Source organism: Cyrtonyx montezumae, unplaced genomic scaffold, assembly GCF_038088225.1.
Source record: "Cyrtonyx montezumae isolate F1298 unplaced genomic scaffold, pur_monq_1.0 scaffold_17, whole genome shotgun sequence".
NCBI lineage: Eukaryota > Metazoa > Chordata > Aves > Galliformes > Odontophoridae > Cyrtonyx > Cyrtonyx montezumae.
The window spans coordinates 14,501,203-14,523,276 of record NW_027071903.1 but is presented as its reverse complement, the minus strand read 5'-3'; the positions used below and the strand labels follow the sequence as shown (position 1 = coordinate 14,523,276).

Sequence of the window (22,074 nt, the reverse complement as noted above, 5' to 3'; positions counted from 1 at the left end):
CTTTTTCTAAGAGCACTTAAGGAGAGATGACAGGGAGCTGCCTGGCTCCTGCTGTGAGAGGGCCAGGTAAGATTCCCTACTCTTTCTCTTCTATTGAGAGGTGTTCAACTTCTTTGATACTCTAGTTGACTAAACTGAAGGCTTGGAGGGATAGATTGCTAGGACTTGAAAGATGGCAACGGAACTGGATAGTCAAAAGAAAGAACCACTGTTTACAGGGCAATGTATTTAACTTCTTGGAATCTGTAGTGCTCAAGGTGAAGCAAAACAAGTCAGTCCTGCTTTTGGTAGTGTAGTGCAGTGCTTTCTCTCCATTGGGTGCTTTCCTAAAGAGCTATGCAAATTGGATGTTCACAGAAAATATGTTTGATAGCTGTTTTAATCATCTTTGTAGCTACTCTGAATTTCACTGTGTTAAAACTGCTGTTTTCAGAATACTCCTCCCAGAGATATGTGCATTTAGGACACCTGATTTCTAGCTAGATGATGCATCTCCCTTTTCAATGCTTTTGTAGTTCCTTTCTGACACTTTACCATTTGTGCTGGAGGTAGGCAGCACCAATTTCAGTAATTGAGGCAGAAATTGCAGGGCCTTCATACGCCTGGTGGTACTGTCACGCATGCTGTGATGTCTTTCCAGTTCACAAATGCAATCAATTTTTGCAGGATAGCTCAAAGTAACCTATCCTCTCAACTAGTGATTAGGTGTGTCTCTACATGCATGGGAAGAGGTATTCAGTGCAGTAGCTCTGACACTCAGCTTTGTATCCAAAACTGTAGTTCAGACGTGCTTTTTATTCTTAATATGGGAAGCCTCTTTACTCTCCTTCAAAGTCTGTTGTGCTTCCTGGGTGAGGGCCCTACTCGTCTCACATCTCCAGCACAGAGTCTCTCCAGCACGGTGTCTACAGGCACGACTTCTTGGTCAGGGTGTTCTCTTCTGACCTGGTAAGCCAGGCTGATGTAGGTATCCAGCATCTGACCATCGATCTCAGGATCAGTCCTGCAGAAGGCTGCCTTCAGATCGTCTGCATTCACCTCTCTGCTTGGAAACACAATTCAGCCACCTGCAGTGCTGTGGTATGTGGCAGGAATGCTTGAGCATTTGTACCACGGTGAGAATCTGTTGCTCAAGTTGTTCAACATTCTCTGCTTCTGCTAGGATGTCTTTTAACATGCATGTAATGAACTAAGTACTCAGACAGATGTTAGGGAAAGTTAATTTGTGATCACTTGGGATGACTTTAATTATACACTTAAGCATTTTGATACCCTTTCTATATAACTATGCTTCTGTGTGCTAACTCAGTGCCCATGTTGGAAAGTATCCCTGGGCATCCAGCCCACCTTCAGTGTTACCCTCATTGCTCAGTGCTGGCATGAAAGGCAGGCACTTCTTTTCAATTGCTCTACCTTGTTTGTCTCAATTTGAGGTGGAATTATTTCTCAGATTTTTTGCCTGCAGCTGTCTGTCCTGTTTGCTTTTCTGTTTCAGAACCAATCTTTGAGCACATACAGGATTTTACTGCTGTTTTTGGAGAGCTGAGGAATGTTGAGACATAAAAGTACTGAAGGGGATTATTACTAGTACAGCCTACCTTCTTTACTCACTGCTTGCCATAGCCCTTACAGGTTGTCTGTCCTGCCTCTTTGTGCCCTTTCAGTGCTGTTCCTGATAAGCCTGTTCACTACTTAGCAGGTTTCTCAACCTGACTGTGGCTTCCTCAGCAAGTTCTTGACATTCTCTGCATCTCCACTTCCTGCACTGACCCCTCCATGCCTCATCTCTTGCTCTTTTTCCTTGGTAAAAGCTGCTTGTTCTTCTCCCTTGCCACCTTTAAACCATAAACCATGATGGAAACTCATGACAGTAAAATTGCGGTCAACGTTTGCTAAAGTATGGAATCATACAGTTACTATGGTTGGAAAAGACCACTAAGATCACCTAGTCCAGCTGCCCACCACAGCCCAGCCTAATCCCTTCCCTATGTGCTTAATAGATATTTTATTCACAAATCTAGCTTACTTATTTTAAGAATCAGATCATATATTGTGATATATGATCTGATTCTTAAAATATCAGTGCTGCACTGTGGGTGTTCACTGGGCCTCTGGGCAGAACAGGTTCCTACAGAGATCTCCTTTCCCCACCTTGGACCTGGTGCTGTTTCACGTCCAGCTGCTCGCTGTGCATCTCATTCAGTTTTGCTAGAAGCAGTTTGTGGGCGCCGTGCTCCCGCAGTTAGCACGTGTACTCCTCAGCTACGCTCAGCTGCAAGTGCTCCACCTGTGTGAATGGAAGCCTTGGGCTGACGTGGTGAGCCTGCAGCAGAGCTATGGAGCAGAGTGGTGTGAGGGATGCCAAGTGGGGGGGAAAAGCTGGAGCATAGGAGTGGGCAAGAAGTAGCACTGTAGGAAAGGATCACAGAATTGGTTGGATAAAAATAGGCTGGAAGGGTTCAGGCTCTGAAGAAGTGTGCTGAAGAGTGCTCTATCTGTTTTTGCCTTTCAGTGAATTACATCCATTTTGTGTTGAGTTACACCATTTCTCCATTGTAAGCCCATTCCTAAAAATACCAGCAGGGACCTTGGAGAGCTCCAGTGATTCTGGTGAGAATGCAAGCTATGCTAGTGTCACAAAAACGTAAGCCCTCTGTAGCAGTGCTGCTTTGCCTATGGCCCTATACTGCCACAGCCACAACCACACTGCCACCACCAAACCAGTCAGCAGCTTCATACAGTCATGAAATCATTAACGTTGGACTCTCTCCAGCCAACCTTGTGCATCTAACCCAGTTACAGCACTTGAATGCTGTCTCAAAAGCAGAGTTCTGGTTTTAGCACTATTATCTTTCCAACATCCTTCATGCAAACTGCAAAACTTAAATAGCCCAAACTGGAAGTTGGATTTCTCTTATTCCGAGGAAATACAAATGTATGCCAAAAAATATATTAAAAAAAGCAAACTATTCTTAAATTTTCAGTTGCTTCTTAAAGCTGTTTATTTCTACATGAGGCCTGTAAATACCAGTGAGTGGAGGAACCAGAGGAATCTGTAGGACAGCAAAGGGAAGAAATATTTCTTGGCGTTTCAATCTAGCTGGTGAAACCAAAGTCTCCAAGGTTTGACAAGTGCTAGCTCCATGACTAAGGAGCCTACAGTGCACCACAGCCAGCCCTAAGGGAACAGGAATGCTCTTGAGCTGGCTGAGATCCAGCATCACTACGATACCAGCTGCTCACTACCAGCTCCAGCACTTCTGGCACCAAAGGATGAGCACCTGGGAGGTAAGAGATCAGATGGATCTGGCTGAATTTGAGATGTTTGACTTGTATTATTTACCTGAGTTTGAAGAGAACTCTTCTCTTCCTTCGTGTTGTCAATGAACTTTAACAAATGTTGTTTCTCTTTAAAGTATTTATTTCCACTTTCTCCTTTTCTTGCAGTGCCAATATCTGCTGGGTGCACTCCTCAGACACAGTGGTGACCGTGGCCTTCAGGAGCTCTAGGGCACGGACTGTCTCCTTCTGATGAGCTAAAGAGAGCAGAGGTTCTTACAGTGAGCAACAAAGCCTGAATTTTACTTTAATTTTGTTTTCCTGAGTATTTAAGCTTTGTGATGATGAACACTGGTAACACCATCACATTACACTAGGCTGTCACTTTTTAAGCACAAGCAGAATGAGGAGCTCAAGATAGCTGCTCATTATTGGTTTACCTCTGAAGGCATGTCCTTCACAAACTTAGATTTGCTTTCTTGTCTCCACGTGCCTGCCCTTTTTCCACCTTCTGTGAACAAACTTGTCTGCACGCTCTCCCCTCTCCTCAGGGATGTGTTGCCCTCTTTTCATTTCCCTTTTTCGTCAGTACAACTTAGAAAGAACTCGTGGTCATGTTGGCTTTGCTGCAATTTGTGCTTTTCAGTCTCAACTATTTCACCTTTGAATTGAAACTTTTTCTTAAAGGCACTTATCTGAGGGGACCAGTGTACTGGGTTGGGTGCCAGATCCCAGTTATGTGGTAGAACTTCACCTGTCACCATCTCCTTGGTGTGGAGGCTTCTATGACTAGATGAAATTCCACCAGGAGAAGATGTAATTCAAATGAGGCTGTGGCAAAGGTTTTGCTAGCTGAATAATGCATATACTTTCTCTCCTGAATGGGATAGAAATGCTGATAGGTATTGGAAAATATCTGCAAATCAGATTATTCTCCTTGATAGAACTTTAATGTAAGTATTCATGTACAAATACTATCCAGCAGACTTTAGATTTATGCATGCATTTTTAGTTTTAAAATACAAAAACAGAAATGACTTTTTTTTTATTATTATTCTTGGGTGTGAGTTTCCTTCCTGCACTGTAACTGTACCAGAGGTTTTTCTGAGCTCTTTCACTGTGATGCTGGTACTGGGGCAGCTCCCCAGGAGATGGCAAAAATTAGAAGGCTAGCATAGCTCAGTTGGTGTGAATGAAGAACACTGTGTTCTGAGGTGTAATTGGAGTGTTTCACAACTGGCTCCTGGCCAGCTGGAAAGGAGGAGTCAATGAAACATCTTACGTAGGAGATATGCTTAAACAAAAATAATAATAATAATTAAAAAGAAAGCTTCAGCACAATGCAGGCTATGGAACAGACACTATAATCCTCTGGGAGCTGAAGGGATGTCTACTAGAGTACTGGAAGGGAATTGATATTGCATCAAAACATTTTTATTATTAATAGTGATTTGTTGATCTGATGCTGGAGTGCACTGTGCAAAGATTTCTGCCTACAATGAAAAACTATCATTAGGCAGCCAGGTAACAGATACTGGGATAAACAATACTTTTTATTTAAGAAACTGTCCCGTTAGAAAACTGCTGACATCTGCAGGCTGCTCATTGTGATGGGAGTTCCCAGTCACAGGCTATTTCTAGCACACTGGCTGTTTACAAAGCTCTGCTATCACTGTGGCATCTGAGTGCTAAGAGGGGTTTAAAGCACACCACGAATGGACAGGGAACAGCCAGCTCAGCTCTCTGCCCTGCTTTACTTCAGGAGCAACGTGAGCTTCAAGTTACCACTGCAAGTGCATCCAAATATATAGGAGCAACGTGAGCTTCAAGTTACCACTGCAAGTGCATCCAAATATATCAGTATGATATACTCCACTATCAACGTGATGGTTTCAGAAAAGCTTTGAGATACAGGTGTTGCCTGAACTGTGTGTGTGGGGAAGATCTGAAGGAATAAATACATAAAAACTGTACATCTAAATAATAAAAATCTGATAAAATGTATTAAAAACAAAAACAAAAGAACAAAACCAACCACTTATCTATGAAGGAAGTAGACTCCCACGTTGTATCTAGGCCAGGGGAAGACTTCAGTAACAGACCAGGAAGATAAGTTTTACCATTTGACAGATTTGTAGGTCCCTCAAACTGAACTGTTCCATGTATATATTTAAATGTCATTATATATATGTGTGTATATATATCCAATATGTAATCAGCTGTGTAAGATTACATCTCTGTTAGTGTTTTCCCCTCAAAAGTCCAAGCCAAAGAGCTTACCCAGTGTGGCCTCATACTCATTCTTTATAGCTGACAGCAAGGGCTTGTAGGTCTTTAAACTGTCCATGAAGAATTCAAAGATAGGGCTGTAGGGCTGAGAGAAGAAAGAGAGGTTGAGAAAACATTATAGTTCACTTCTCAGAATTCAGATATTTGGGCCCTGGGCCAACAGGTGGGACAGTCCATGTGCTGTCCTCAGCAGAATAAAACTTGTTCAGGTTGGACAGTCAGAGTCCCATGTTGTATATGGGCCTGGAAAGACTTCACTAGCAATAGGTAATGTTCTCTCTGAGGGTACCTTGCTATTAAATGCATCATGTCATGCAGTGAAAAAATACTTCCCAAGAATAACGCGTTCATGAAACGTCTGCTTTCTCTTGCTGTTAAACATCCATCAATAATCAAGTGATGGGGTGATGGCTGGACTAGGTGTTCTAGCTGTCTTTTCCAGCCTTAATGATTCTGTGGTTCTTTCCCTCTGTTCTTTTCCATTTACCACATTCTTTTCTTATCACTGTAGGATTCCTCTGGGAATTTGAATTCGTGCAGAGAAACTCTACTCCAAATGTCTCACTCTGCATCAATGCTCTAATTGTGTTTTGAATTCAAGTGGTGGTTTTCAGTGCCTTCAGTAGCTGTGTTCTCAAACACAACAAGCACCCTGGTAAAAACTTAATTTTTGGGATCCTGATTAAGTAAGAACTTGATAAAAAGCCCCCTTGTCACGTGCAGAGACGTAGCATCACGAATGAAAGATTTTGAAGTGTAAACTTTGGGACCTACATGCTTGCTTTATGGGTTTAGGCAGGAGTCTTCAGAAACTCAGTGAGCAAATAGTTTCACACCTGCTTCATCTTACCATGTCTTCTCAAAGTCTTGGGCTTTGATTTGAAAATGGAAAGTTATACAAGCTGTGGAGTATACTACTCATCAACATATAAACCCAAGATACAGACAAATGACTTTCTGAGTAAGTTCTCTATAATGAGCTGTGAACCAAGCTATCTAATGGTAAGAAGGGCCTGTTCGTTGCTGCAGAGACGCAGGAGAATGGACATCAGCTCAAGGACTTTGATTTTCTTTCTACAGCCCATTGCTACCAGTCAGAATCAACAATATTACTTATTGTGCTCATGTTTTGTGAGATAAGTTCTCAGCAATACTGGGAGAGACTCCTGGTTTCCAAACCCTGCTTCTAGCTATCCTGGGACTTAGCTAGCAGTACAAGCCATGCTTACCTAGGTGTTCTCTCCTCCGGCGTGCTGCAGGGTTTGTGATTCCTTAGGACTATCTGCCTGGCTGTGAATGCAGGCCATGTGGACCACTGGCCTCTAGCAGAAAGCTGGAAAGACTAGACAGAGAAAGGAATAGGTCTGAAGAGCATTGCAAACACAATGGAGAGCCAAAATGAGGTTCAGATATCACCCACGATGCCTCACAATCAATCCAGCTGCCCAAGAGTACCGTGGATAGAAGTACAGCCTGAATGTTCGTGGAAGCGGAGCAGAAGTTGTCAGAGCCAAGAACAAAGTTTATGTTCCACTCCTTTCTGCCCTTAAAATCTGAACTCACCAGAGCCTTCTGCTTCTTGCACAGGGGGGGTTTCACAGCGCGGATATGCGTTTGGCAATTTGCAGTCTCAGAGGAAGACCCAGGGGAGGTCCTGTGTGAGAGCAGGGAAGAGACTTTTCAAAATGCACACAATTAACTAAATATTTCATTGGGGACTGTGAATCTGCAGCGAGGAGCTGGCACTGCTGCCCATCCCTGGGGCTGCCCCAGGGCGTGGATGAGCCCTGAGCAGCGTGAGTGGGGTGGAGGGGGGAACTGGGTGGGCATTAAGGCCCCTTCTGACCCAACCACTCCCTGTCTCCATGATGATGACAACGTGGGATATGCTGGACACCCCTGTGAGCTCTGTTTTACCTCGCTGGCCTGGATGAAATAAACCTGCCCCGCTTCCTGCTGAGCGAGGCAGTTCAGACTTAGTAAGCCATAACCGTGTACCCCCAGCAGCTGGCCTGGCTCAGCCACCCACAGAAGGGCATGCAGGGCTGGGGCTTCTCCCTGGGACGCAGCGAGCTTTGCCCGGGAGCTTGAGTAGCACCAGGCTGCTCCTGGGGCAGAGGTACAGCTTCACAGAACCACAGGGCTTGGAAGGAACCCCTGCAGATCCACAGAACCCCACGCTGAAGCAGTTCCCTGCAGCAGGTTGAGCAGGAAAGCATCCACAGAATCACAGAATGGCACGGGTTGGAAGGGACCTCAAGGATTGTGAATCTCCAGCCCCCCCCTGCACAGGCAGGGCCACCAAGGTCCCCATTTCATGCTAGACCATACTGCTCAGGGCCCTGTCCAATCTGGCTTTGAATACCTCCAGGGACAGGGCACCCACAACCTCTCTGGGCAGCCCGTTCCAGCACCTCACCGCTCTCATAGTAAAGAACTTCCCCCTGACATCCAGCCCAAATCTTTCCTTCCTCAACTTAAAACCATTTCCCCTCGTCCTGCTGTTCTCTGCCCTTTCAAAGAGCTGACTCCCCTCCCGTTTATAGGCTCCTTTAGGTGCTGGAAGGCAGCAATGAGGTCACCCTGCAGCCTTCTTTTCTCCAGGCTGAACAAGCCCAGCTCCTTTCCTGTCTTCGTAGGGGAGGTGCTCCATCCCTCAGATCATCTCTGTGCCCCTTCTCTGGACCCTCTCCAACAGCTCTCTGTCTTTCTTGTACTGGGAGCTCCAGACCTGGATGCAGTACTCCAGATGGGGCCTCACAAGAGCAGAGTAGAGAGGGACAATCCCTGCCCTGTCCCTGCTGGCCGCCCCTCTCCTGACGGAGCCCAGGATACCGTTTGCTTTCCGAGCTGCAGGAGCACACTGCTGGCTCACGTTAAGTTTTTCATCCATCAGGACCCCCAGGTCCCTCTCTGCAGGGCAAATCCAAATATCTCCGGAGAAGGAGAGTCCACCGCCTCTCCGTGCAGCCTGTGCCACAGTGCCCAGCCACCCTCACGGTGCTCACAGGGACCTCCCTTGTTCCCTTACCCGGCCCGCGAAGCGCGGCGCGCCGCCATTGCCCGCAGGGGCGGCCTGTTTACGGCCGTCGCCATGGAAACGCCCGCCTCAGGACCCCCCCCGCCCGCCGCCATAGCTGCCCGCGCAGCGCCTGACGCCGTTCGCCGCTCTCATCGCTCCCACTGCGGCCCGGCGGCAGGCGAGCCACGCGAGACGGCCGCGATCGGAGCGACGCCGTTTGAATAGCTCCGTTCGTCCGTCCGAACGGGCGACCGAAACCGGCCCTCTCGCGGAGGCGGCTGTCGGACACCGGCAGCGGCGCGGCGGCCTCTCGGCAGCCCCTCAGGCGGGGCCTCGGGCGCGATGCCCGTCGGGATGTGTAGTCCCGGTGGCTGCGGGCGGCGGGCGCGAGGCGGCGGGCAGGACTTCGCTTCCCGTCGGGCAGCGCGGCCCCATTGTGGGCACACTCGCAGCCCATTGGTCAGCGGCCGGAGCCGGGCCTCGCTCCCCGCCCGGTGACACAAAGCGAATCCAAGATGGCGGAGGCAGGCGCGGGGAGCCCGCACGGGGGGGACGCGGCGGCTCCGGGGCCGCCCGAGGAGCAGGAGCTGAACCGGCGCCTCCGCCGCCTCTATCCGGCCGTCAACCAGGAGGAGACGCCGCTGCCGCGCTCCTGGAGCCCCAAGGACAAGTACAACTACATCGGCCTCTCGCAGGGCAACCTGCGCGTCCACTACAAAGGTGCCGGGTCTCTGCGGCCACGGTCGCGCCCCTTCGGCCGGGACGGGATCCGCTGGGTCCGGTACCCCCGGCGGGAAGGGCTGTGGGGGGGGGCCGGGCTGCGGGTCCTGGGTTCGCGGACTGGGGCGGGGGGGGGTGAGGGCTGCGGGACGGGACGCCGTCCCGGCGCTGTGGGGTCGGGGATCGCGGCGATGCGGCCGTTCGCGGTGCTCCCTGCCCCGCAGAGCCCGGCGTACCCCTCTCCTGCCCGCTTGGTAAACACTGATGTCATTCCCCTCTTGCGTAATGGAGCTGCGTGCCGCTGGTGTGCGGCGCTGGGATGGCAGCACCCTGCGTCCTGCCGGGCCCCAAGCACGGCGACCGCGAAGGGAGAGCGGGGGATCCCCGGGAGGAGGTGGCAGCGCAGCTCTGCTGCTCTCAGCTTTCAGGTGGATGGAGAAGCTGCCCCCGTCCCCCTCAGGGCAAACCGACAAGAGATCCCGGTCCCCCGGTGCTGACCCTTCTCTTCTTTCCCAGGTCATGGTAAGAATCACAAAGATGCTGCCTCGGTCAGGGCCACGCATCCCATACCCGCAGCTTGTGGCATTTATTACTTTGAAGTGAAGATTGTCAGTAAAGGGAGAGATGGGTGAGTACCTCCCTCTGGTTTTGTGTGCTGTTGGCCATCCTGCTGCACTCCTGCCCTCCCTGTTCAGCACTGCAGGGGTGGGTGCATCGTGGGGAAGCTACGTGTTGTGGTTCATAGATTTAAACGTGGTAGAAAGCACAGGAGGCAGAGGCACTTGGACACTTCTATTATCTGCAGTTTGCTACGAGCAGTTACACAAATGGCAGAAGTTCAGGGTGTCACTTGCAATGTGAATTATGGTGTTTTTTCCTCTTGCTGGCTGGGTCTGAACACTCCAATCCCCAGAATTACAGAGAAGAATTATGGCATCATAGAGATTACCTGTCAACAAGCCCTAGGTCCTAGAATCATATCCATTGGGAGGGACCCTTAAAGGCCATCTGGTCCCAGCAAGCAGGGACACCCACAGCTCCATCAGTGCTCATTCCCTGCCCTTGGCTGTCTGCAGGGATGGGGCAGCACCACCTCCCTGGGCAGCCTGTGCCACTGCCCCCCTATCCTAATTGTAAGGGCTTCTTCCATAGCTCCAATCTAAATGTCTCCTCTTTCAGTTGGAACCCATTTCCCCCGTCCTGTCCCAATGCTATAGACTCTGACCCCTTTGAGAGAGGTGGAACTTATAATAGACAGATTTCACTTTTGTTTTCTACTGCGATACGGGGGCGAGTGGGTTTTCAAGGAGACATTTCTGCTGAGATGTGGGTAGGCTTCACAGCAAGTGTTTCTGTAGATGGTTGAGAGTGAGGACCTCTGCCTAAACCCCTGCTCAGGTGATGACACATGGCTGTTTTCATTAATGTATGTCACAAGAAAAAAATGTGGAACTCAGGGTCTAACCAGTGAGTGCTGTGTTCTAAGTCATGGTGAGCTGTGATCCAAACAGGACGTGGAGTGAAGAGGAAGGGAGGGACCTGGAAATTAATTTTGGATGGTTGGGTGTTTGCATGGGGAAGAGTAGTCATAGTGTGACTTGAGCACTGGGAGGAGAACCTCGGAGTCTGTTTTTTAGAAGCTTTGTATGCATGATGAAGAAAGAGATTCTTTCATAGAGGGGGAAATGTAGTGTTTGTGAATATAGGCTGGAGTCTGTGAAGCTTAGACTGCTTCTGCTCTAGGACCTGAATTTGGGCTTGTCTCAGGATGGGTTATACCACAGAGTGTGGTGAACTGTGCAAGCTTGGGAGACAAAGCTACAACCAGAACACTAAAAGTGAGACCATTTTTCCCAACCAAAACACATTTTTTGTGGCACTTAGTATTGAAGGCTGTCCTGTCGCTCCATACCACTTTGAGGGGAAGAATTGTGAGAGCAGCAAACACTGCTGGCATTAGAGGCAGCTGTAAGAGGCACCTCAGTGACCTGACCTGGTGGTGGATCCCATCCGGTCCTGTGGTCACTCTGTTGGTTATTACTTCATCCACAATGTTGCTGGCCCAGGATGTCCTTGATGCAGTTCCTTTAAAACCATATTTGGGATGATGGGGAAGCAATAAAGGGGCATTTTTAACGAGGTTTGGGCTTCTGCTGCTGGTGTGGATTAATTTTTAATCACTGTAAAGGTATTAACCTGCTGTGTGAGCCTGTGTGTAGTTTCTTCATTGCTCAAGGATGAATATTGCAGCTACACCATCCAGAAGGTAAAGCAGCACTGGGAAAGGTCTTGAATGCAATTAATTAATCCAGTCCTGTGAGAATCACATTTGAATTCTGGCCAGTGCAGGGGTCTTAGGGAAGGGCAGCAAGCGTTCCCACCGGGAACCAAATTTCAGCCATCATTTCTTACTGTTGAAATCTTCTTCTGTCATTGTTAACTTCAGAACTGGTCAGTTTGAAAAGAGATTTGCAAAAGAGCATCGTTTATATTGCAATAAGATATAAAGGGTTATGTGTGCACAGATGAATGCTGGGCTGAATGGCCCTTTTTTTTCCTTCTTTTTTCCCCTTCTTTCTTCACAGTCACTTTGTACAATAAGGAATGGTTTGTATTAGCACTGTGGCAATACGAATGCAAAATATTGATAGCTGTGGTCTGAAGTCAGGGCAGTGGTGTGCCAGTGGAGGGCTTGACTTCTGTCCCAGCCACTCCTGTGCCTTGTTTGGCTTCTCCTGGTAGAGAGAGCTCTTTATCTTGGGCATTGTGGTAATGGGGATTTGTAATTGTGACTTCAAGTGACAGGCAGTGGCTATAAATATAAAGCTCACTCTTGTATGTCTCATATTTAATAGTTTATAGTCATCCCACTGGGGCCCAGTGCCTTGTAACACTGAACTGTGTCAGAGACATCTCTGTTCTTGGGAAGCTCTCTGCCATTTATGGTGGCTTCAGTTAAAGGAATAAAAAGCCAGAAAGCTAGAGAAGGGATTGGAAAGGAAGTTTTCAAGTGGGTAAGTGGTGAGGTCTGTCCCTACTGCTCAGCTGGAGGCCCTCTAACAAGGGAAGGGGAAGAGGAGTGTTGCTGAGCTCATTTTCAGAATGGATTCTTTGGGCATAAAGTCTGCTTTGTAGCTTGTCACACATTGATGCTGCCTGGAACTATGAGGTAAGGATTCACTGTATGTCCAGTGCTGGAGTTTGGGATGGCTTTTCACATTTAGGCTTAAAATGTGTGCTATCATGCTGCTGGAGAGACTTCCTCAAGTAGCCTAGGTGCTGGCAGTGCTAATGTACAGCTGAAAAAAAGGGTAGAAGCTCCCAGAGGCTTTGTATGGAGACCTAAGGAACCTGAAACACACCTGATGAGTTGTTTGCAGTCTGAGCTGTTGCATTTATGGGGAATGTCCTGCTATCGAGGTACAAAAAGCAATGTGCACTTGAGAAACTTGTCCGAGTTACCAGCTTCTCCTAGCTTGGGATCTTCCACTGCTCATGCACTGAGATACAGCCCCCCTCCACTGAGCTAAAGAAAGACAACTGAGACTTGCTTTTGGCTGAGCAACGGTCTGTTCTCATATTGATGGTTTTAGTCTTTACTGTTGAGACAACACATCTGTCTGCTTGTTTTGTTTTCCTTCCTGCAAAAGGAGAGGATGCCAGGCTACCACTAAAGAGCTGCCTGGGAAAGGAGGTTGGGTTCTTCACGTAACAAATCAGATCTGTCTGTGTATGGGTCTGTGGTTTATGATACTGTGTTTGGGGAGGTGGTTCTTATCATCAGAGAGCAGCGTGGAAACCAGTTTGCAGTCTCTAGATTAGCTGCAGCCCTGTTCTCACCTCCCTGTCTGCCATAAACACAGAGTGCCACATCATCTTCCCTTTGCCTTACGTGCCCATGGCTTCTCTCATGCCCACAGTCTGTTACTCAGTCTCATGGCAAGCTGGTTCAAGGAGATAATTGCTTGAAAACTGGCCACGTCACAGCAGTTACAAAGATTCAGTCTATTGCCATCAGTGCCAGAAATTGCTGCTTGTTTTTTCCCCCTCTTCAATAAGGGAGCAGGGTTCTACTTTCAGATGAAAGAGAGTCAGGGTCAGCCCTCATAGAGATAATTTCAAAGAGCTGAAGAGTTTTCATAGAATCAAAGAATCAGTCAGGTTGGGAAAGACCTCTGAGATCATCAAACCCAACCCACCCCACCGTGGCCACTGCCCACATCCCTCAGTGCCACATCCCCACAGCTCCAGGACACCCCCAGGGATGGTGACTTCCCCTCTCCCCTCCCCCCTCCCTGGGCAGCTGTGCCACTGCCTCACTGCTCTTTTGGACAAAATATTGTTCCTAATACCCAACCTGAACATCCCCTGGCTCAGCTTGAGGCCATCACCTCCTTTCAGTTTTGCCAGGGGCTTAATTTCCTGAGTGTGTTGTCCGTGAGCCCAACAGGACCAAAGGCAGTGCCCACAAACACCAGCTGGATGTGAGCAAATCATTTTCCCAGGGAAAATTCTAAGCCCTGGAATGATGCGCCCAGCAAGGCCGTGGCATCAGATTTGCATGTCAGACCCCAGACTGTGGGATATTCAGTGTTATCTGTGCTTTGGGCAGGAGGGCAAAGAAAGAAGGAAGGTGCCAGGGTCCCTTCAGTCTGACTCTCTCCATGGTTCTGTTACTGCTCCCAGCATTGCTCAGCTGAGCAGACTGGCAGGACCTATGTGACTCTCGTGTTCCTGAGCTGCCACAAATAACTCGTGCTTTCATCACAGCGATATCCGTCACAGTTCAACCTTAACTATACTGGAAGTGCTGAACTTTTATCCTCCCTCCCTCCCTCCCTGTAAAATAGGTGTTTCTGTTTGCTGTTGTCATGTCAGCACATCTTGCAGCCTCTTTTTTCCAGTTGGTGATCTCCACTCGGTAAACAGGAGCAGTGTCTGTAAGACTCATCAGGGTAGGGCTGTCAGCCCACAACTTAGAGGCCCTTGTGACTCAGGAGGACAGCTGAGCTTTGTTATCCTCATTATTCTGGGGCAAGGTGAATTGTCTCATGGCTGAGGGAGCTAGGCTTGCTTAGTTTGGAGAGAAGGCTCCTGGGAGCCCTCTGCAGCCTTCCAGTGATTGAAGGCAGCTCATAAGCAGGAGGGGGTCCGACTTCTTACACAGCCTAATTTGAACATATGCCATTCCTCAGACATCCATTTAAACAAAACAACATATAAATACCCCCAGTGAGAATCAGTGAGCAGTTCTCACCTTGCTCCCATTTGCAAACAGCCTTGCCCAAGCGAGTCTTGCTTGCTCAGCCACTGCCTGGCTGCTGTTCTGCTCAACCTTCAGTGCTCTGCAGTGCAGAGACCCTTTCATTTTCTTCTGAGGTTTTATACTGATTGATGACAGCTCACATCACCTGTTACTTCATGTTGCTCTCCTAAGTTCTCTTGTAGAAGGAAGTAATGCTGAGGGCAGCTTTTTGCATGTAGTTGCTAGACTGGAACATCTGATCTGCAGTTGATAATTTCATTTATAAAAAAACAAGGAGCCAAAGCGTGGTGCATTGTGGAAGTATTGTTGTAGTGGTGGAACGTAAATGTCTCGTTAAAACAATTTGTGAAATAAGGAAATTAGAAGGAAGCAGTGATGGTGTTGTGTGACTGTCACTGTGGTGTGTGTGTGTGAAGGTCTGAAGTCTGAGGCATCCGAAGCCTGAGATATCTTTTCTTTTTATTTTTGGCCCAGTTAAAGTAGTGAGATTGTGCACAGCAAAGAAGAGAGGTTTGAAGGAAAGGTTCTTTCCCTTCCCCTCAGCCCTTGCTGTTCCCAAATGTCTGCTATGGAAAGGTAGAAATACAGTGAAAGGAAATTCTAACTGGATAAACTGGGCATCTTTAGGGTACGTGAAAACCTTATTTTCCAGTTCTTCAGAATATGTTTACACCTAATAAATCAGGTCACAGAATGATGGGAGCTGGTTGTTTAAATGTTCTGGGGTTATGCACCTGGGCAAGTCTCTGTTTAATTATTAAATCAAACCAGTTGCATAACTGTTATTGAGGGGAATTCTTCCTTCCTTCGTTGATGAAGGTGGAGCATGATGAACTGGTGAAGAATGTATCATCCTCTGTGAAGCCTGCACCGATGGCATGACATTGGCTCCTGCTGGATTCATTTTCCTGACTACTTTTCTAGCAGTGGAGTATGCAGTGTGTAAAGCCAGGTCTCTGTTTGCATGCTACAAATCAAATCTTCCTCCTTGTTTACAGGTTGAGTACTGATGCTTTCCACTTCGAGTCCTTTGTTCCTTGGTGTGGGGATGTAGACATGCAGAGGATGGCTTGGCTTGGCAGGGAGGGACCTTAAAGGTCATCAGCTCCAGCCCCCAGTGGCTGCTGCTCCACTGGTGCTCTCCCCAACCCTGTGTTGTGTTTACTTTTTCCTCTGTTTCAAAGAGCAAGTGGTCTCATTTTGTTAAGAGTGTCTATCAAAGCTCTGTGCAACATTTCCACATAGCTAAAATGAAAGCAGTTCTTACGTGAATGTCTGTACACCTCTGAAGAGGAACAGCTACCTGGCAACAGAAGGTGTTCTTCTGATTTGGGTATTGCTTTTACATTCCCACTGTCTTTTAGTGGAGAAAACAGGAGCTCGAGCTGCTGCTTGAAGTTGATGTGCTGTTACAATGGACTGAAATGTATGGTTAGACTCTGGGGTGGGAGGTGTAGCCTAACCATGGCTTGCCCTCTGTTGGACACCCTTCTCTTGGGTACTGGTGGTATCTCCAGTGCCTGTCCTGTTGTTTAGACTCTGTTCTTGCTTAGCCTGGCATTCAAACACTCGTAGATCCATTTGGCCATGGAAACCAATTTAACAGTGCAGTGGCAGAGCACTGGAGCTTCTCAGAGAGGTGGTGGAGTCTCCTTCTCTGGAGGTGTTTAAGACCCATGTGGATGCCTTCTGTGCAAGCTGAGGCAGGGGGTGGACTCGATGATCTCTGGAGGTCCCTTCCAACCCCTACAATTATTCTGTGATTCTGTACTGCCCAAATAAATTGGGTACAAATTTTCAGCAATGCTGAGCAGTATGGAGGTGAACTCTGTTAATCAGCATGGCAAGCTGGACAAAAAAATCTTTCTTATTCAGTTGGGTGTAACCAGAATAAATAATTAGGGAATTGTTATCAGTAGGGCTCCGTACTGCTCCCGGAGCCATGTGCCACTGATGTGGTTTATGTGAACGTAGCTGGGCAGCAGCTGACTTGGGAAACGAGTCAGCTGGTAAGAGTGGAAGTCGAAAGTTGGAAAACTGCTATGGTAGGACACCTTGGCCTCAGAGACTGTTGGTTCTGACCACTATGTAATGCAGTTTGAGGTGCTCTCGGATGTGACCGTGCTTTGGGGCAGGTGGAGATGTTATTCTGGGATCCTAACAGTGATCCCAGCTTGTGTTGCACCTTCCTGCTGGAGTGATGCTTGAGTCAGATCTTCATTTCTGATCTTTATTTTGTCTTTCAATATTCCTACATGTATATGGCAGTGTACAGCATTCCCTTCCTGAAGGTACTCGCACAGAAAAGGACAGGTTTATCCTTCCTGGGGCTGACCTACCAGTTGAACATGATCCTGCATTTGGAAGGGAGAGCCTATACCTTGGGGTAGTGAAGAAAGTTTTTCTCCTTCCTGTAGTGTTGTCAGTATTTACTCATAAAAGGATGAGAAGATGTTATGTTAGCAGAGTACTGAGTCTGATTTTGTTCTCTTGCTCGTTTCTTTGCATGTTGGCTTTTAGAGCTTCGTTGCCTTTGGAAGGGTTGATGTGTGTTGGGCTCCTCCAACCCCAGGATGCTTGTGGCTGCTTATAACGAGCTCTTAAGATTTCTATTTTCTTGCCTCTATACGCTTCTTTTCAGCCTTGCATTATTTGTCTTTCCTGACCTCAGCTTGGGGAATTGGGATTCTTTCTGGAGCCAGTCAGTGCTATTTCTGAAGCACTGCCACAGAGCATTACATTATCCACAAATAAAACCAGAACCACTTCCACTGTAGGGATTCATCATGTTCCATTATGGTGTAGTTCCAAAACGCTCATTGTTAGACGGAGGAGCTGGAATCCGTGCACCACAGGTAACTGCTTTAAACAGGCCTGACTTGTTTGTCCCTGCCTCAGAGCAGCACGTCCCTTCCCCCCACCATAAATGGGACAATGTGAAGCTGCAGGTGGTAGACTGATAGGGGTTATCATTTCTTTCCACTCCCCAAACCTGGCATGAATTCAGGGCCCACCTCAGACAGCAAGGTAGGCAGTTCAGGGCTTTGCACAGGAAACTGGAAGTCTCTGAAATGCCATCGGTGTGATGGGGTGCACTATTAACCTCTAATTGTTTAATCTAGCTTCAGTATTTAGCTGTGTGTGTACTGAAAGTGTGTAGGGTACAGGATAGCTGGGAGGGCAGGGTTCCTACCAGGTAGTAGTGGTGGTGGTTGGGGAAAGAGCAGAAGAGACTGCAGGATGCAGCAAGCCTTTGAATCACAGATTTGTCTGTGGGTGGGAGAAGCACCCTGTGTTTGACTCCTGGCTCAGCTGGGCTGCTTGCTCCTAGCTGCTCTGTGTAATAAAACACCAGTCCTAGGAACTTCTGCCATGTGGAAGTGATATTGTTAGGTCGCTACCACTTTGCTGCAAGTTGTGGCCTACAGAGCCAGTGAATTTATATCTGTGTTGGTAATTCTTACGTTTGAGGCTTTTGGTGTGTCTCAGCATGCAGACGAGGCACCCTGTACGGAGTGACAACTGTGTCAGTGTGGTTTGGCACTGTAAACAGGTTCCAAGCTTGTGACCCAAGCAGTGCTAAGCTGGTATGTTTTTCTGCCTTTGTTTCCTCAACTTTCAGCTGGGATAAATCACGTCTTCCTACCAGCTGAGCTTCACAGGCACTCCGGAGAGGGGAGGCTGGGATTGTTTCACCAACCTGACGTGGTACCTTGCAGTGAATTAAGAAGTACACCAAGGACAACGGTAGTATCTTCCAGGGAAGAATCAGAAGTAGCATTGGGGTTGAGTACTGTTTTCAAGTTTCTTGGAGAACGTCTTGCAGCTTTCTGGGTAAAGAAATGACCTCTCTCTTCATCCAAAGTATGCTGCCCTGGTCCAGTTACAGCCACGGACTAATTGCTTTCTTCCTCCTTCTGACTCACCCCTATTTATTTTGTGCATCGGAGTGCCTCCTAAGTGCTGGGTGCTCTCCAAGCATTCAGGAGAGATGTTCTTGGCTCTTGGCATTCTTCAAACTGACAGATATCAAGTACGAGTATATTTGAACTCTGTTGTTGCTGTGTTCTTCTCCATCCTCAAACTACAGTGTGCTCTTCCTTCCTGTCTTCTCTCCACTTGAGAAGCCAAACAGATTTCAGGTGCTAGAACTTCACCATTAGTTACTTGCTGACGAAGGACAGGTCTGTTCTTAGCCCCTCTGCTGGATCCTGAGCATTTTTGTGGGTTGTTTGCACAAAGCAGCTTTAGACTAGCTCCAGAAGTCTCACGCTGACTGGTTGTCAGGCTGTGTGTGTGTCATGCTAGTGCTGGAGGAGCATCCTTTAGCTCAAAGAATTGCTTGTCACATGGGTGGATGTTGCTGCTGGGGGCTGTTTGCCTCTGACTCCTTGAGTAGCTGTGTGTATGGGACTGTGAGGTCTTCAGGGCAGGCTTGTAGCCTTAGGGATGGTGTTAAGGGTTGAGTTTCTGCTCGTTGCATTGGATGATCTTCCTTGGATGATCATTTCAAAGGGCAGTGGGAAAGGGCAACAGCATTCTTAATGATGTGCACAAGTCTTAAAGGCAATTAAAATCTAGTGCTTGCTAAATCCAAACTAGTTGCAAAGACCATATCGTTCGGGGACCTCTGGCAGAGGACTGTGTTAATTCCTTGCATCTCAGCTATATTCCAAGTGTGGCTTGGCAGTGTTGGATTATGTGTTCACGCTTTTCTCTGACGTGTCAGATGGGTAAGGGTGGGTGGTGTGATGGAAGAAGTGGTGCTGTATGCAGCCTGGATCTGTGCTTTCCTGAGGCTGCAAAGCCATGGAGGAGGTTGTCACCCCACTACCATCTTGGGGCCCACGTGTCAGGCACCACTGCTCCAGCATGGATAGTGAGGAAAAACAGTCCTTCTGCAGGTAAGTCAAGGTGAAGCAGCAGATCCTGAGTCAACCTAAGCCTTCCCCATACTCCACTCATTAGCTGATGTGAGTGTCAGGACAAGTGGAAGTGAACAGGTAGGAAACAGTGAGTGCAGCAGGTTCTATAAATGGGATGCACAGCAGGCTTGTGCAGTAATTGTACAGTGATGCCTGGTCTCTACTGGTTGTGCATCAGATAAAGACTTGCCCTTGTGGAGTGTGTGTGCAGTGGGCCAGAGATGGGCAGTCTGCATCCAAAGAGTGCCTGCAGTTGGCTAAAAGGGGAACGTTTCTCTGCCAGATTTAACGACATAAAGCAAAACTCAAGGGTTAGGGGAGTACAAGTGAATGATTATTATGATGTATCAGCCTCTGAAAACCTGAAGTCTATGTGTCAGAAAGTCAAAACCTTTTAAATCATTTAAGAAAATGAATGGAAATTATATGGTACTGCTAAAATCTTTACTGAATCGGCACACTGAGAGTTTCTGTGCTAATGAAGACAAATGAAATGTTCTGACCACAGACTTGGGTTGTCTGATAGACTCCTACTGGGGTGGGAGAGTCCCTACCAAGCAATCCTACAGGGATTAGCATTACTTCTAGAATTAGTGGATGAATATGCCAGAGTGTACCCTGTGTAACACCAAGAGCAGCCTCCTTAGATGGTCATTTTGTGTGAATTTGGGTTAGTTATGACTCCCATGAAACAGCTTTTGTTGCTGCCTGTGACAGTACGTAATGCTTCTTGACTAACTCAGTACGTCAGACTGAGGTCTTTTGTACCAGTTTGGCCTTTTTATTTTCTCTCTCTTCCAGGGAGTGTTTGTTTCTGAATGATTTTTTGAATTACTAGTTGATGAACCTGGCTGGTTGAGCCTCTTTAACTTCTAAAAAGCCATTGGTATCCACGGGGCAGAGCTGAGGTGCAGTGGAAGTTGGAAGGAGTTTGGTGCTATGGTAACTGCCAAGGTTGCTGATGGAGGGGGAAAACAGAGCCGTTCTGGTTGAATCACTGGCATGTGTCTGCATTTATTTTTGTCTGCCTATCTGCTCTGTTTGGAACTGATCTGCTGAAGAAGTGTTGCAGCAGTTTTGAAGCTTCTGACTGGTGTGGGGGCAGGTGTAGGTATCCTGGAACAACGAGTGAGGAGGTGGGTTTAGGAGATCTCTTTTTAAAAGTGGATGCTGTTGTTGCTTGTGTGTATTCTGTACAGCTGAACCAGTGCTTCATCAGCTGTGCATCCTCTAAGGCTTTTTGGATCCCTCAAGAAGTGTCTGCAGCTGATGAATAGAGTCATAGAATAGTAGATTGGTTTGAGCTGGAAAGGGCCTTAAAGGCCACCTGGTCCCACACCCTGCCATGGGCAGGAGCACCACAGCTCCATCAGTGCTCTGAACCCTGTCCGTATTGAGTTTGTCCACAAGTAGTTCAGGAGGCCCCTGATGTTTTTAGTGGTGGAGATGAATTTTTCTCTTAATTTTCGAGAATAGAGTGCTTGGTTGTTGTTTTTTTTTTTTAATGTGAGGCTTTGTAGGTTTCAAAGCTCATTTCATCCATCACTTCTGATGTGTTAATGGATAGGACGTGGAAAAAGCAAATTAGCCAGCATCTTCTGAAATAATAACTAGCAATTAAGTGTGTGATGATGTGAAGTTCTGGGTATAATCTTTAGGCTGTCAAGTTGATATCCAGCAAGCTGAGCAAGACGTTCAATATTGTCTGCAAATTGTGTGTACAGTTCTGCAGAAGTTACAACCCTGTGTTAATGTTTGTCGTAAGCTGTAGGGGAAGCATAAGTTCAAGAACAACATTTGATGAACCAGGAAGGCTTGTGGTGATCTTCATGTTTTGGGCTGGATGCCCCATCCCTGGGGGCATTCAAGACCAGGCATGGTGGGTTCCTGGCACTCTGATCTAGTGGCAGGCAACCCTGCCATGGCAAGGGTGGTGGACCTGGATGAATCTTTCAGGTCCCTTCCAACCCAAGCCTGTCTATGATTCCATGATTTCCATGATGCTGTGTGTCTAGATTAAAGTGTAATCTTAAATTTAGAACTTTGGGGTTTGTAGTACTTTCTACTTGTAAAAATACAAATGTCCAGCCCTAATTCGAAGCTGTTTTGTCCAAAAATAGAAGGGCACTGTTGTACGCTTTTTGACCTTGTTTATGTGAGTGGGATTTGCTGTAGTGCTGAAAAGAGGGAGGATGGATGTGGATAGAAAATAAAGTGAAGCAGGAGATGATCCATTTTATCTGACTTCGATGGTTGTTATTTCTTAGTTTCCAACACTTGGCTCAGCAGTGCAGCTGTAATGGTGATGGTGCAGTGCTTTGTGTCCTTATCCAGCAGGAGTTGGGGACAGAAGAGGCACTGCAGAATGCTGCAGCTGTGATACCAATGAAGCTGGGTCATTCTGCAGGAGCAACCAAGCAGTCTGCTCCTCAACAGGTTCTTGCTAAGTGTTTGCAGGCCTGCCAGAGACAGGGCCAAGCACTCTGCTGCTAATGGTCCAGACTTAATGGTGCTTTTACTGTGTGTCCAAACCATCTGGGACCTTGAACTCTGAATCACAGCTCATCGAGGCC

General features: G+C 47.5%; 2 protein-coding genes across 3 annotated transcripts in view; one reads left to right on the top strand and one right to left on the bottom strand.

Annotated features, from left to right (window-relative positions):
* Positions 1-818: 818 nt before the first annotated feature.
* Positions 819-8,628, bottom strand: TSNAXIP1 (translin associated factor X interacting protein 1). Its single transcript, XM_065734206.1, is given in 9 exon segments — positions 819-843; positions 845-1,042; positions 2,133-2,287; positions 3,344-3,411; positions 3,414-3,536; positions 5,560-5,693; positions 6,798-6,910; positions 7,132-7,222; positions 8,600-8,628. Coding segments are annotated over 9 exon segments (936 nt in total).
* Positions 8,629-9,085: 457 nt separating this feature from the next.
* Positions 9,086-22,074, top strand: part of RANBP10 (RAN binding protein 10) — a 53,113-nt gene continuing 40,124 nt past the window's right edge. For both annotated transcript variants that reach the window (XM_065733363.1, XM_065733362.1), the window contains exons 1-2: positions 9,086-9,310; positions 9,827-9,938. In XM_065733363.1, the coding sequence (XP_065589435.1) occupies positions 9,106-9,310; positions 9,827-9,938 (317 nt within the window). In that variant the 5' untranslated portion in view covers positions 9,086-9,105. The remainder of the gene's footprint in view (positions 9,311-9,826; positions 9,939-22,074) is intronic.